Source organism: Artibeus jamaicensis, unplaced genomic scaffold, assembly GCF_021234435.1.
Source record: "Artibeus jamaicensis isolate MK-2021 breed Jamaican fruit bat unplaced genomic scaffold, CSHL_Jam_final contig_519, whole genome shotgun sequence".
Taxonomy (NCBI): domain Eukaryota; kingdom Metazoa; phylum Chordata; class Mammalia; order Chiroptera; family Phyllostomidae; genus Artibeus; species Artibeus jamaicensis.
In genome coordinates, this window is record NW_026521871.1 from 8,643,095 (window position 1) to 8,657,822 (window position 14,728).

The window sequence follows — 14,728 nt, forward strand, 5'->3', positions numbered from 1 at the left end:
CTATACTGAAGTCCGTCAACAACGAACCACTCAGCCAGACCAATAAGAGGGGTAGAGAGAGCAGCGGAGCGGGATCGGGCAGGAAAGATCCACTGACCAACCCAGGCACGTGACCCAAGCGGGCAGGCAGCTGAGGACGAATCCCAGGTGTGGAATAGCAACGGGTGGACCCACTGAGGGTGCAAGGTGGCAGGCTGATCTCAGTCACACATTCGAGAGCAGATAAACCAGGCAAAGGAGCTAGCAGTGAGACAGATCGTGCAGGCCCCAGCAGCGGGAAGCAGCAGAGGGGACCACTATTGTCCCTCTCTGACCCCGCTCCTACATATAGCGTCACAACCCAGCAACCTGGGTGGCCCCGCCCTGGTGAATACCTAAGGCTCCTCTCCTCATATGTAACAGGTGGGAACAAATCAAAACATGGCTCAAGAAGAACTCAGAGCCCCAGAGCTGATAAATCTAAGCGAGCAAGAAATAGCCAAACTTTCATATGCACAGTTCAAAACAATGGTGATCAGGATGCTCGCAGAAGGGGTTGATTTTAGCCACAAATTAGAGGAACATATGAAGGCTAAAGTAACTGAAATGAAGGGAAATGCACAGGAAAGCAATAGTGATGGAAAGGAAACTGGGACTCAAATCAAGGGAGTGGACCAGAAGGAAGAAAAAATGACCAAACAGGAAAATATGAAGAAACAAGAATTCAAAAAAAATGAGGAGAGGCTAAGGAATCTCCAGGATATCTTTAAATGCTCCAACATCCGAATTATAGGGGTGCCAGAAGGGGAAAAGAAAGAGCAAGTGGAAAACTTATTTGAACAAATAATAACAGAGAACTTCCCCAATGTGGCAAAGGAAATAGACTTCCAGGAAATCCAGGAAGCACAGAGAGTCCCAAAGAAGTTGGACCCCAGGAGGAACACACTAAGGCACATCATAATTATATTAGCCAAGATTAAAATGAAGGAGAGAATTCTAGAAGCAGCAAGAGCTAAGGGGACAGTCACCTACAAAGGAGTGCCCATCAGACTGTCAGCTGATTTCTCCAAAGAGACCTTACAGGCAAGAAAGGGCTGGAAAGAAGTATTCTAAGTCTTGAAATCCAAAGACCTACAACCAAGATTGCTCTATCCAGCAAGGCTTTCATTTAGAATGGAAGGACAGATAAAGTGCTTCTCAGGATTAAATTCAAGGAGTTCATCATCACCAAGCCCTTATTATGTGAAATGTTAAAGGGACTTACCTAAGAAAAAGAAGATAAAAAAGATGAACAGTGAAAGGACAGCAAGCTCACAGTTATTAACAACCACACCTAAAACAAAAGCAAACTAAGAGGACAGCTAGATCAGGAGTGAACCATAGAAATGAAGATCACATGGAGGCCCTGGCTGGTGTAGCTCAGTGGATTGAGCACGGGCCTGCGAACCAGACAATCGCAGTTCAATTCCCAGTCAGGGCACATACTGGGGTTTCAGGCAGGTTCCCTGCAGGCCAGTTCCCAGCAGGGGACCCATGAAAGGCAACCATACATTGATGTTTCTCTCCCTCTCTCCTTCCCTTCCCCTCTAAAGATAAATAAATAAAACCTTAAAAAAAAAGATTCTCTTTATAAAAAAAAAAGATCACATGGAGGATTAGCAACAGGGGAGTGGGAGAAGGAGAAGTAGGGAGAAGGTACAGAAAATAATGCATAGACGATAGGCAGAAAGCAGAAAATAGATAGGGGGGAGGGCAAGAATAGTAGGGGAAATTTAGAATCTAAAGAACTTGAGACACGTGGTCATAAACTAAAGGGGGGGAATGATGGGGGAGGGGTATGCTGGGTGGAGGGAACTGAAGGGGGGAATAGAACAACTGTAATGGCATAATCAATAAAATATATTTTAAAAAAAGAAGTCTAAATGTCAACTAATGGTCAATTGTTGGTTATGTAAAATCAGTTATTTTTGTACAATAGAATTCTATGCAGCCATCAATAATGGTGTTATACAAGTATGTCCTTCAGTATTGTTAAGTCAAATAGTACATACCAAAAATCCACTTTTATTTTTATTTTTTCAGTAAGACTTTGACAGTTTTTCTTATGCTTTTTTTTTCTCCTTGTGTTCATTTTGGATAGTTTCTAGTGCTATATCTTCAAGTTCACAAATCTTTTCTTTTGCAATGTAAAATCTGATTTTAATCTTATCTAGTGATGTTTTCATTTCAGACACTGTATTTTTCATCTCTAGAAATGCAATTTGAATCTTTTAAAAATATCTTCTATTTCTGTACTTAACTTTTTGAACAAATAAAATTGTTTGAAAGTTTATTTAATTTTTAAGTTTTTAAAAAAATGTAATTGTTTAGGCTGTTACAGTTGTCTCAGTTTTCCCCCTTTGAAAAATCTATTTTTAGGAAAAAAGTGAGAAAAATTGTAAACTAAAATATTAAATGGATTAACCATGGCTGGTGAGATCATGGTTCATTTGTACTTGTTACATTGTGGCTTTTTAATTTCAAAATTTCCTCCAATAAACATACATTAATTGTGTAATAAAAATAAATGTTTTAAGGAATAAGGGATTTCAGTAAATTAAAATACAACCATATAGTTACAATCAACAGCTAGTAAAATTTGTGTTGTAGATTTATATTTATTGCTATGAAAGATGGTCATCTTTCACAAACAATCACACATCATTAAGTGAAAATTGTACATTACAAAACAGTGCATGTACTATAATATCTTTTTATTTAAAAATAAAAATATGCCTATATGCTTAGAAAATAACATAGATTGCAAAATAAAATATCCACAATGCTTTAAAAGTGCTTATTATTAAAATGAAAAATGTTCATTTAAGTATAACCTAAAATTACCTTACATTACCAAGTACAGGTGACTATACTTTGGGAAATACCCTCATAAAGTTGAGTGAGATTCCTACTGTTTCTTCTGAAAAGGCTCCATAATGAGATTTACTTCATATATATGTTAATGACATACTTTCTTTTCTTGCAGTTTAATTAAAGCTATACGTAACACTCTACGGGACCTTGAAAAAGCTATTAAGGGTGTGGTTGTAATGGATTCTGCATTGGAGGCACTCTCTGGCAGTTTGCTTGTTGGAAAAGTTCCAGAAATATGGGCCAAACGATCATACCCAAGTCTTAAGCCCCTAGGAAGTTACATCACAGATTTTCTAGCCCGGTTGAGCTTTCTACAGGTAAAAGACTATATATAATGGGAGACATTAGAAATTGGCTATGGTCACCTGAGGTCTCTGAGTTTAATGGAATGTGATTTAGTCATTTCTTGATAATCTAAACAAAATGTTAGAATGTTGCATATTGCACACATTCAAATTATTGAGAATTAAAATTTTGCTTTACAAACCCGAATAATATGTGACATTTATATTTTTTAAGATTCTGTGTTCATGGTTCAAAATTATCTTATGATTTTAATACTGATGATAAATCACAAAAAGAGCCTGAGGCTCGGATTTATCAATAATAGGCCATTGTCTTAAAAATCAGTTGCTTCTCAGCTCTGATCTCATAAAACTATGGAAAAGATTAGTGCTTTGAAATCCTGTTCCCCATTCCTGCCCGTCACACTCACACACACATAAGGGTGTTCAGAGCAGGAAAGCAAGCACAGGGCAAGCCACTATTTTTCCGTCCTCACTCCTCAGCTTAGCTCCATCCTATGGTTGATGTATGGACAGGGGGTGAAGAGAGACCCAGAAATACTTTTTGGAAACTCAAATAGGTATATGACCTTTCAGTGTTCAGTTGTCTTTTTATTACATAAAAGCTTATTTATTTCACTGTAGAAGTTTATCATAAAATATCCAGTGCATGTGGAGGGACATGCTTTCTCATACATCTCTTTTTTTTTGTGGTCAACCTTTTCTTATTGTTTCAATTTAAGTTTCTTAGATTATTTGTTAGTGAGTTTGTGCTTCTTTTGGTATGTGTGCTTGCCATTTGTATATTCTTCTATAAATTTCCTAGGCCATTTTTATTTTGCACTTATTTTTAAAATTTTAGTTTATAGTAGCTTTTTGTACAGATTATATATTTAACAAAAGGAAGATTATAGAATTTTTAAGGTTTAAGTAATTACACTGTAGATTTGCCACTTACTAGCCTCCATTTCTTCATTCATAAAATGGGCACTTTTATTTCATAGGGTAAGTCTATGGTATGTGGTAAGTATTCAGTAAATTGGACTACTCTTTTGTAAAATCAGAAATTGTTGAATTTTATCAAATGCCTTCTCCGCATGTATTGCTAGTGATGTCATATTTTATGTCCTTTAGGTCATTATTGCATTGAATTATATTACTACATTTCCAAATGTTAAACTATCCTTGTGTTCCTAGAAAAACCCCTCTTAGCTGGTGTTGTGTTATGCTTTAATTGATTCATTTGTATACTTTTAGGGCTTTTTAAAATTTTTTTTAATTTATTTTTTCAGAGGGGGAGGGAAGGAGAAAGAAAGGGAGAGAAACATCAGTGTGTGGTTGCCTCTTAAGTGTCCCCCACTGGGGACCTGGCCTGCAACCCAGGCATGTACCCTGACTGGGAATCGAACCAGTAAACTTTTAGTTCACAGTCTGGTGCTCAATTCACTGAGCCACACCAGCCAGGGGTATTTTTAGGACTTTTGATATGTATTACCTATTTATCCTCCAGAAAAATTATTCAATTTTTCCCCATCAGTAGTGATTATGAGCACTTGTTCTTTAGTAATTAGTGTTCATTTTTATCCTTGCTAATTAGATAAGTGAGTGTGTATATACCTGGGTGATTACTAGCCATATCTACAACATATTTTTTACTTCTTCCTATATGTACTAACCTCTTTCTGTCCCTTATCAAAAGCACCCTTCCGCCCTGGCTGGTGTAGTTCAGTGGATTGAGCGCAAGCCTGCAAACCAAAGGTTCGTGGTTCGATTCCTGGTAAGGGCACATGCCTGGTTTGCAGGCCAGTTCCCAGCAGGGGACACACAAGGGGCAACCATACATTGATGTTTCTCTCCTTCTTTCCTTCCCTTCCCCTCTAAAGATAAACAAATAAAATCTTTAAAAAAAAAAAAAGCACCCTTCCCTTGCCACAATTTTGCTTTTTTTCATACACCAGTTATTTCCCAAAGTTTTCTAGAACTTTTATTGGAACTGTTTGCATTTCAGTGTACTGCTTTATTCCTGAAGGGTTTGGTGAGTCTTTGGCTTAATTCCCTAGAGGGGTCCTGGCATGGAGCCAGCTGGAACATTCTCCAGAACAAATTCAATTTGTTGTTGTTAATATAAATTCACATCAAACTCTCTACTGTCTGAAATTTGGATTTCCCTTTGAAATCATTCCATCTGAATGAGTAAGAAAGGTCTACAGGGATCCCTCATCTGTCGCAGGAGTTACATACCCGAGACCCCTTCGATAGGTGAAAATCTGCAAAGTAGCGGTGTTATATTTATTTTATTATCTATATATATTTTAAGCCTTTATAAACCCTTCCCATACCTCTTTAAACCTTTCCCACTCTCTTGTTAACCTTTCCCGCACTCCTATAAATATTTCTTTTTTTTTAAACTTTTTTATTGATTATGCCATTACATTTGTTCTATTCCCCCCTCCATTCCCCTCCACCCTGCATACCCCTCCCCCACCATTTCCCCCTTTAGTTCATGAACACGTGTCTCAAATTCTTTAGATTCTGTATTTCCCCTACTATTCTTACCCTCCCCCCTATCTATTTTGTATCTACTGTCTATGCTACTTATTTTCTGTACCTTCTCCCCCCTTCTCCTCCTCCCACTCCCCTGTTGCTAACCCTCCCTGTGATCTTCATTTCTATGTTTCCACTCCTGATCTAGCTGTCCTCTTAGTTTGCTTTTGTTTTAGGTGTGGTTGTTACTAACTGTGAGTTTGCTGTCCTTTCACTGTTCATCTTTTTTATCTTCTTTTTCTTAGGTAAGTCCCTTTAACATTTCATATAATAAGGGCTTGGTGATGATGAACTCCTTGAATTTGGTCTTATCTGAGAAGCACTTTATCTGTCCTTCCATTCTAAATGAAAACTTTCCTGGGTAGAGCAATCTTGGTTGTAGGTCTTTGGTTTTCATGACTTGGAATACCTCTTTCCAGCCCCTTCTTGCCTGTAAGGTCTCTTTTGAGAAATCAGCTGACAGTCTGATGGGCACTCCTTTGTAGGTGACTGTCCCCTTAGCTCTTGCTGCTTCTAGGATTCTCTCCTTCATTTTAATCTTGGCTAATGTAATGATGATGTGCCTTGGTGTGTTCCTTCTTGGGTCCAACTTCTTTGGGACTCTCTCTGAGCTTCCTGGATTTCCTGGAAGTCTATTTCCTCTGCCAGAATGGGGAAGTTCTCTGTTATTATTTGTTCAAATAAGGCTTCCACTCGTGACTCTTCCCCTTCTGGTACCCCTATAATTCGAATGTTGGAATGTTTAAAGATGTTCTGGAGGTTCCTAAGCTTCTCCTCATTTTTCTGAGTTCTTATTTCTTCATTCTTTTCTGTTTGGTCATTTTTTTCTTCCTTCTGGTCCACTCCCTTGATTTGAGTCCCAATCTCCTTTCCATTACTATTGGTTTCCTTTGTATTACCATTCATTTCAATTAGTTTAGCTTCCATATGTTTCTCTAATTTGTGACTAAAATCAACCAGTTCTGTAAGGATCCTGATAACCAGTGTTTTGAACTGTGCATCTGAAAGACTGGCTATTTCTTCATCACTTAGATCTATCGGTTCTGGGGCTCTGAGTTGTCCTAGAGCCATTTTTGGTCTATTCGTGCCGTTAAGTAAGCGGAGCGAAGCCTTAGTTGTTTACCAGGACAGGGCGACCCAGGTCGCTGGTTTGTGATGCTGTGTGTGAGGGCGTCGTCAGAGAGGGAGCAATGGCGGTCCTCTCTGCTAGCCCAGTCCGTCCAGTCACACCACTCGCCCCGGGCCTGTTTATCCGATCGGAATTGTGTGAGCCTGCTGCCCCACGCAGGCTTCCCTCCTCACTGGTTTATCTGCATGCAGATGGGTGACCAACCGCAGACAGCCCGCCGCGCCTCTTCCCTGTGTGCTCCCATAGCCAGCCCGCGATCAGCGCCTTCGGCTGCTCGGGCATGGAGCACCACCCGTTCGGGGATTTTTTCTTGCCAACCTGCTCTGCTGCTGGCTTCGCTCCTCTTACCGGTTTAGCTGAGCATTTAGTTGTCTTTGGACTCCGTATTGTCGATTTTCTGTGTGGCTTGGTTGTGTTTATTGTTGTTAAAAATAGTTGTTCTTAGATTTGGTTGTGCACAGAGGCAAGGTGGTTCCACCTACATCTCCATCTTGGCGGAAGTCCTATAAATATTTCATATGCTCTTAAACACTTTCTACACTCTTAAACCCACAGAATTTTAACAACATATGAAGTTCTATCTATATACATGGTTTTTTTTCTCAATTTTTTTAATTTAGTTATATTTTAAGTACAGTTTTTTGTCTATTTCTCCCATCCGAGCCTCCCCCCCCCCCCCCCAGCCCTCGTCCCTGCGTCCCTCACATTTGTTCCCCCAAATCCCTCCCCCCTTCCCCCTTAAATTTATATACATGGGTTTTAAAGCCTGTGATACAGTGAAGCCGCAATAAATGAACCTCGATATGGCAAGGGATGACTGTAACTCATTACTGATCACCTCTGTTACCCACTAATACGAATCTTCCCCTGAATGGATCTCCCCCATGGTCCTCTTACCCTTACAGAAGCTACACAGTTTTCTCATCATCTTTCTTTCTCTTAGACTTTTGACTGCACCTCCTAATCATTCTTAGAGTTATAAGATTAAGCAAATGAGTCATCCAGTTATTCTATCCTTTAATTATTTCTCTTCCTTGTTCATTCTATTTATCTTCTCCTTCTCCTTCCTGTGCCCTTTTTAAAATATATTTATTTGTTCATTTTTAGAGAGAGGGGACAGGAAGGAGAAAGAGTGGGTGAGAAACATCAATGTGTGGTTACCCCTCATGCATCCCCTACTGGGGACCTGACCTGCAACTGAGGCATGTGCCCCAACTGGGAATCGAACCAGTGACTCCTTGCTTCACAGGCCTGTGCTTAATCCACTGAGTTACACCAGCAGGGCCTTCCTGTGCCTTTTTAAAAAAGCTTTCTCACACATTGGTGGAAACTTCATATTAAATCCAGGATCTGACATTATCTGTGTGCATTTGAGCAAGATATTCATCTTTCTGGACCAAGTTTTCCTCCCATCTGTAAAACAAGAGGAAAATACCTAACTCATCGAGTTATTTTGTGGACTAATTGAGCTGATAATTGTAAAGCTCTTAGCACAGTGCTTGGTGTGTACTCAGCACTCAGTTAATTGTAGCTAGTTCAGAGATTGTATAGAAGTAGCTCTCCCAGATACTCACGGCATTCTTGGCTAAATGAAGCCCTGATGTGAGTAAGGGTATTTTCTAAACACTTGCCTTCTGGGTTCTTCTAGCCTTCTTGTGTGTGGTGCTGCTTCTGCCTGGCTTGTGCCCTTATCAAACTTCATCTTTTTCTCTATCACTTCTTGATCTGATTGCTTCTAATATCTGTAGCAGTGGGTTGTTTTTATATCTCTAGCAGTGGTTTGTTCTCTTCCTCCCAGGAAGTAAAGCTGGCCTCTTCCCATAGTATGTAGCTCTTTCAGAGACAGAGTTCATTTTATTGATTCATCTGTTTGGTAAAAAAAATGTGAATTGAGGCTCTACTTTGTCAAAAGTACCTTGTTGTTGGACAGAGTCGTCAAGGTACCTACAGGTTGCCAATAGCCCATAGGCAGATAGCCTATGTATCTAGGCTGAAAGTTCACATCACTCGTTGTGACAGGGGGTGTGATTGGATAGGTGGGGGTGTGATTCACGCCTATCCAATCACACGCCCACCCCAGGAGGTGTAATACCAGAAGTGCTTGTATTGAGGGGGTAAAAGGATTAATCCTCCAGGAAGACACAAGAGTAGTTTCACTTTGAGGTAAGCAGAAAAAACAACAGATGTCTACTCACTACAGAGAAGAGACCTGCAAATGGTGCATTCTGGTTAGAATGTAGGATGCTTGAAAGGGAATTAAAAAGGAGAGAGCTAGAAATACAACTTAGGGCCAGATTGTGAAGTATCTTGAACAGGAGACTAAGGTAAGTGTAGTCTCTAATTTGGCGGCGTAGCAGTAGATAATTAAAGAATCATGCAAGATGTTAGACCTGAGCCAAACCATGCATGGTGAGGTGTACTCTGGCAGCATTATTACAGATGTAGTGAACAGAGAGAGAAGTAAAAAGGGGTACACATTGGTGCAGAAAGAAGACCGTAAATATCTGAACTAGAATGGGGGCAGTGGGCAAGGAGTCCGGGAGGTTAAGAAGGTTAAGTAACTGAAATCAACACATGAGGGCTATAGTTAGCTAATGGGCAATATTTCTGAAGACTGGTGCTTTTGAGTGGGATTAGGTAATACAATAAATCTAAATAATTTACATTTGGCTTTTTGAAGAGAATTTGAATCTTTCAAACTTTGTTTTATTCAGGTTAATGCTAAAAATGAGTTCAAATTTTCCAAGAAGAGTAACTAGAAGGGAAAAGAAGTAAGAGGGCCAGGATGGGTTATGGGTTTGGTGTCGGGAAAGAGAGCCCTGTGCTGGAAAGTTGTGGGCAACACACACGAAACCCAGAATCAGGGACTGTGTGTCAGGTGACCCTTGTGTAAGTTGAACAAATGAACATAATGTGTTTTGTTTTTTCTTTATAGGACTGGTATAACTCAGGAACACCTTGTGTCTTTTGGCTGTCTGGTTTCTTTTTCACCCAAGCCTTTTTAACTGGAGCTATGCAGAATTATGCCAGAAAATATACCATCCCAATTGATTTACTAGGATATGAATTTGAGGTACAATAACTTCTTAATCTCCACAGTATATGATTACATCTTCATGTATTTAAGCAAGGAGGATATGCAGAATTCATATTTTTATAGCACATTATATACAATTTGACTTCTTTTCATTCTTTGAGTTTCACAAAGAGAGTCTATAATATTTGCTTTACTGTATCTATCATAGAGCTTGTATATATCTCAATATTGAGTTCAAATAACCCAGGAGCATTTGAAACCTCGCTCCCCAGCATACATTGTCAGTTTTTGGCTCAAACTCATAAAAATTATCTTTTAAAAAAATCTAATGCTGCTCTTCTATTTTAGCAAAATTTAATATGAAGTACAGTAAAACCCAATAGAATGCTTCAAAAAGAACTGTTTTGTTCATTTTTACATTTAGTGAAACATTTACAGTTTAAGAAGCTATACCATGGTGGAGTTTCCCGGAATGTGTTGTGAAGATTTAGCTAATGTTTTCTTTATGACACTGAAGTTTTCTGGGGAGGAGATAATTACCAGCATGTACCTCTACCCTCAGGTTATTCCGTCTGATACATCTGAGACAGCCCCAGAAGATGGCGTCTATATCCATGGACTGTATCTTGATGGCGCACGCTGGGACAGAGCAAGGTCTGTCCTTTCCATTGGAAGACCTCTTCGATTGTAGCTAAAACTTAGGTCAGAAAAGCTGACTGCTGCCTTTTTTCCTCCTCAGTCAAAAGGCCTTTTCTAGGGAATATGTCAAGTAATCAATAATATCAGAATTCTTGCTATAAATCATTACTCAGGTTGGGACAAGTTATGAGTGAATATTTTTTAGGTCCTGAATAATTTTTAGTTAACATTTCAGTGGTCTTACTTAAAAGTTAATGGATATCACTTTCCTCCTTCCTTTGTTTTATAAGTTACCTTCCATTTTGTAGCACCTAGGAGCACCTCACTTTTAAACAATTTACAGTTATAGTAGAGTTTCTGTTTCTACTGATGAATGGAAAACTTCTTGTATTTTGATGACATGATAAATACATATTTAAAATAAATACTGAATTTCCAGCTTAGGAAACTAAGCAATGCTATTCTTTTTAAAAATATATAGGGGTGGGAGAGGAAGGGAGAAAATATTTCCCTTGGGGCCTGCTCCTTACTCATCCATTAATAAGCATCTTCCTCTATTTCCCAAGTCAGCGTTAGACTTTGCTCTCAAGGTTAGCATTAGACTAACCTTCAAGGGAAGGTTAAAGGCCAAGGCAGGCAAAATCGCAAGAAGGAACAAGAAAGTGGTTCTATAGAGATAATTTATTCCAAGACAGGCTAGCTGTGAGAAGACTTGGATGCACATAGTTCATTTGATTATTTCTCTTTTTCATCACTCTACTGGGTGATGAAATTGCTCTTAAATTACTTTTCTTTGTATATACATTTATCTTTTTCTTCCTTTCTTCCCTCCTTTCAAGCAAATAAGCAAACAAACAATGTAGCATAGGAGAAAGAAACCACAGTTTTGGATAGGCAGATCTATGTTTGAATGCTGACACTGGCATTTAAGAGCTGTGTTATTATGAGAAAACTGCTCAACCCCTCTGAGCCTCCACTCTTTATTTGTGAAATAGGAATGGAGACAAGATTATTGTGAGGGTCAAATGTTATAGCTCACTGTCTACCTCATGGGCAGTACTTTAAAAATGGCAGGAATTGATATTTGTCCACTGTTTGTACATGTAGCCTTTCCATACTTTTGTTTCAATTCTTCATTGCCTCTCCCCTGGGTTTGATTTTGTTGTTGTTGCTATTATTGGTTTTTGGTTTTGGGGTTTTTTTACATTTCTTTTTCTACTATCTCTGGTTCTCTCTTGCAGTAACTATCCAAGTAGCAATTTTTAAGAAGAAATTTTCATCTTATATCTAATAAATATCTCTCAATTTTTCTTCACAGTGGATTACTTGCTGAACCATATCCCAAACTTCTGTTTGACCTGATGCCTATCATATGGATAAAACCAAGTAAATATACTTCTAACAAAATTTCTTAGAATTTTAGGGAGGATAATGATAGATATTTTTAACTGGTCCCCAAAATAAGTGTCTGCTCAAACCTATCAGAATTTTGTCCAATTACAATAAGTAGAGACAATATTTACACTGGAAATATATGGTTCCCCCTTTTTGTGTTGTATTTACATTATTTTAGGAATATCATTCTACTTCTTTTTTGCTCTTACCCCTTGGGATGTAACATTTTCTCTGCCTCTCCCCTACCAGTCTACTTTTCAGAGTCTAGAGCTTCCCATCACTATTTTGATTCTCAAGTGCCTTTCTTTGCACACCTCTCAGAGACACAAAGAGTTCTTTGGCTATAAAAAGTGCCTAGGCCCCGGGGGGCCAGCCAGGGGGGCCAGCCAGGTGCCCCAAAGCCACATGGGGTGCAGGCCACTTGTGCTCCCTTGGGAAAGCAACTTGCTTCTTCCCTCCTCCTGCTATCATCATTTTCCACAAGTCTGAACAAATGAAATTCATTATTTTGTTTTCTCTTTTTCTCTAATTTTTTATTCTCAAGTAATTGCAAATAAAAAGATTTACAAATCACCTGTAATCACTACCCATCCCATTAAGAATTTTTATTATTAATGCAGTTCAATTTATAACTATGAGAAATGTGACCTTAGTTTAGAAAGACTCCTAATATCTCATCCCTAACTTTTCAAGGATTGTATATATAAGTTCTTTCTGTGAGTAGGTAAGAATTGGTGTGGTTTTTCTTATAATAATCTGCTGTAAACAAATAGTAACTTCAACTTCTAATTTAGGATTTCCTGTTTCAGAGTTCTAAGCAGTTGTTTCTTTTTTCGCATCTCCCCTATTACCTATGCTGTATTTTATTCCTTCTTCCCTATCTTCTCCTTCTCATACTCCTTCTCTCCCAAGTCCACTTCAGTGTTTTCTTGCCTAGTAAGTAATCTGGACCTTAAAATCAATTCCTGTCCTCTAGACCTATAATCATGAACCATATTAAATCACTTCCTTATTTCATAACTATAATTACTATAAAACTTTTTTAAAATACCAACTTACAAATATTCAAATATTATAACCATAATCTAAGATTTAGTACTTGCCACTTTATTACAAAATAGTTGTTCTTTTAATACCACTGCCTGTTTTTCCTTTACCAAATGAATATGTTTCTTTTGTTTTTGTGTTTTTTTCAAGCTAAAAAGTCTGAGATTGTGAAGTCGAATGCCTACATTTGTCCCCTCTACAAGACAAGTGAACGGAAAGGAACTCTTTCCACTACAGGACATTCTACTAACTTTGTCATTGCAATGTTGTTAAAAACAGACCAACCCATTCAACACTGGATTAAGCGCGGGGTTGCTTTGCTTTGTCAGTTGGATGACTAAACTGGACAAATTTAAGAAAACATCTGAAGTGTAAAAAAAAACACAGTGTCTTCATACACTTCAAGATATTTATATTTATTTTATATATATATATATAAAATAAAACTAAGTACCTTGGTAACATTCTTAAGTTGTCTTTTTGAAAGGTCTTTGCATTGTTACACTCCCTGATATATCACTCTTGATTGGAATGCAGCCTTCTTTTTTTAAATATATTGTATTGATTATGCTATTATAGTCATCCCATTTTCTTCTCTTTTTTATTCCCCTCCATCCTGTACCCCACCTCCCACTGTTATTCCTCCACCTTACTTCATGTCCCTGGGTCCTACCTATAAGTTCTTTGGCTTCTCCACCCCCCCATACTATTCTTAACCTCCCCCTGTCTATTTCATACCTACCATTTATGCTACTTATTCCCTGTATCTTTTCCCCCATTCCCCCCTCCCCCTCCCCACTGATAACCCTCCATGTGATCTCTATTTCTGTGAATCTGTTCCTGTTCTAGTTGTTTGCTTAGTTCAATTTTGTTTTTGTTTTTTAGGTTTGGTTGTTGATAGTTGTGAGTCTGTTCTCATTTAACAATTTGTATTTTTGATCTTCTTTTTCTTAGATAAGTCCTTTTAACATTTCATTTAATAAGAGCTTGGTGATGATGAATTCCTTTGACTTGACCTTATCTGGGAAGCACTTTATCCACCCTTCCATTTTAAATGATAGCTTTGCTGGATAGAGTAATCTTGGATGTAGGTCCTTGCCTTTCATGACTTGGAATACTTCTTTCCAGCCCCTTCTTGCCTGTAAGGTCTCTTTTGAGAAATCACCTGATAGTCTTATGAGCACTCCTTTATAAGTAACTGTCCCCTTTTTTCTTGCTGCTTTTAAGATACTTATCTTTAATTTTGGGTAATGTAACTATGATGTGCCTTGGTGTTTTCTTCCTTGGGTCCAACATTTTTCAGAGACTCTGAGCTTCTTGGAAGTCTATTTCCTTCACCACATTGGGGAAGTTCTCCTTCATTATGTTTTCAAGTAAGTTTTCCATTTCTTTTTTTTTTTAATTAATTTTATTTAGTTATTTTTCAAGTATGGTTTTTTGTCTATTTCTCCCATCCCAGCCTCCCCCGCCCCTTGCTCCCCACCTCCCTCCCATTTCCACCCCTCTTAGTTCTCGTCCCTGTGTCCTTCCTATTTGTTCCTCCAAATCCCTCCCCCTTTTTACCCTTAACTTCCCTTCCTTCTCCCCTCTGGTCACTGTCCCCTTGTTCTCTATTTCAGTGTCTTTGTTTTGTTTTGTTTTTTGCTGCTTGCTTGTTTGTTTTGTTGTTTAGCTTCCTGTTAAAGGTGAGATCATATGGTATTTGTCTTTCAGCACCTGGCCTATTTCACTCAGCATAATGCTTTCCAGTTCCATCCATGT

The 14,728-nt window shown here is 38.5% G+C and overlaps 1 protein-coding gene across 1 annotated transcript in view; it reads left to right on the plus strand.

The window, feature by feature from the left end:
* Positions 1 to 13,309, plus strand: part of DNAH12 (dynein axonemal heavy chain 12) — a 229,017-nt gene extending 215,708 nt beyond the window's left edge. Inside the window, exons 71-75 of the mRNA XM_053669550.1 lie at positions 3,005 to 3,209; positions 9,785 to 9,922; positions 10,449 to 10,540; positions 11,844 to 11,911; positions 13,118 to 13,309. Of these exons, the coding sequence (XP_053525525.1) occupies positions 3,005 to 3,209; positions 9,785 to 9,922; positions 10,449 to 10,540; positions 11,844 to 11,911; positions 13,118 to 13,308 (694 nt within the window). The 3' untranslated portion in view covers position 13,309. The remainder of the gene's footprint in view (positions 1 to 3,004; positions 3,210 to 9,784; positions 9,923 to 10,448; positions 10,541 to 11,843; positions 11,912 to 13,117) is intronic.
* The last annotated feature ends 1,419 nt before the right edge of the window (positions 13,310 to 14,728 follow it).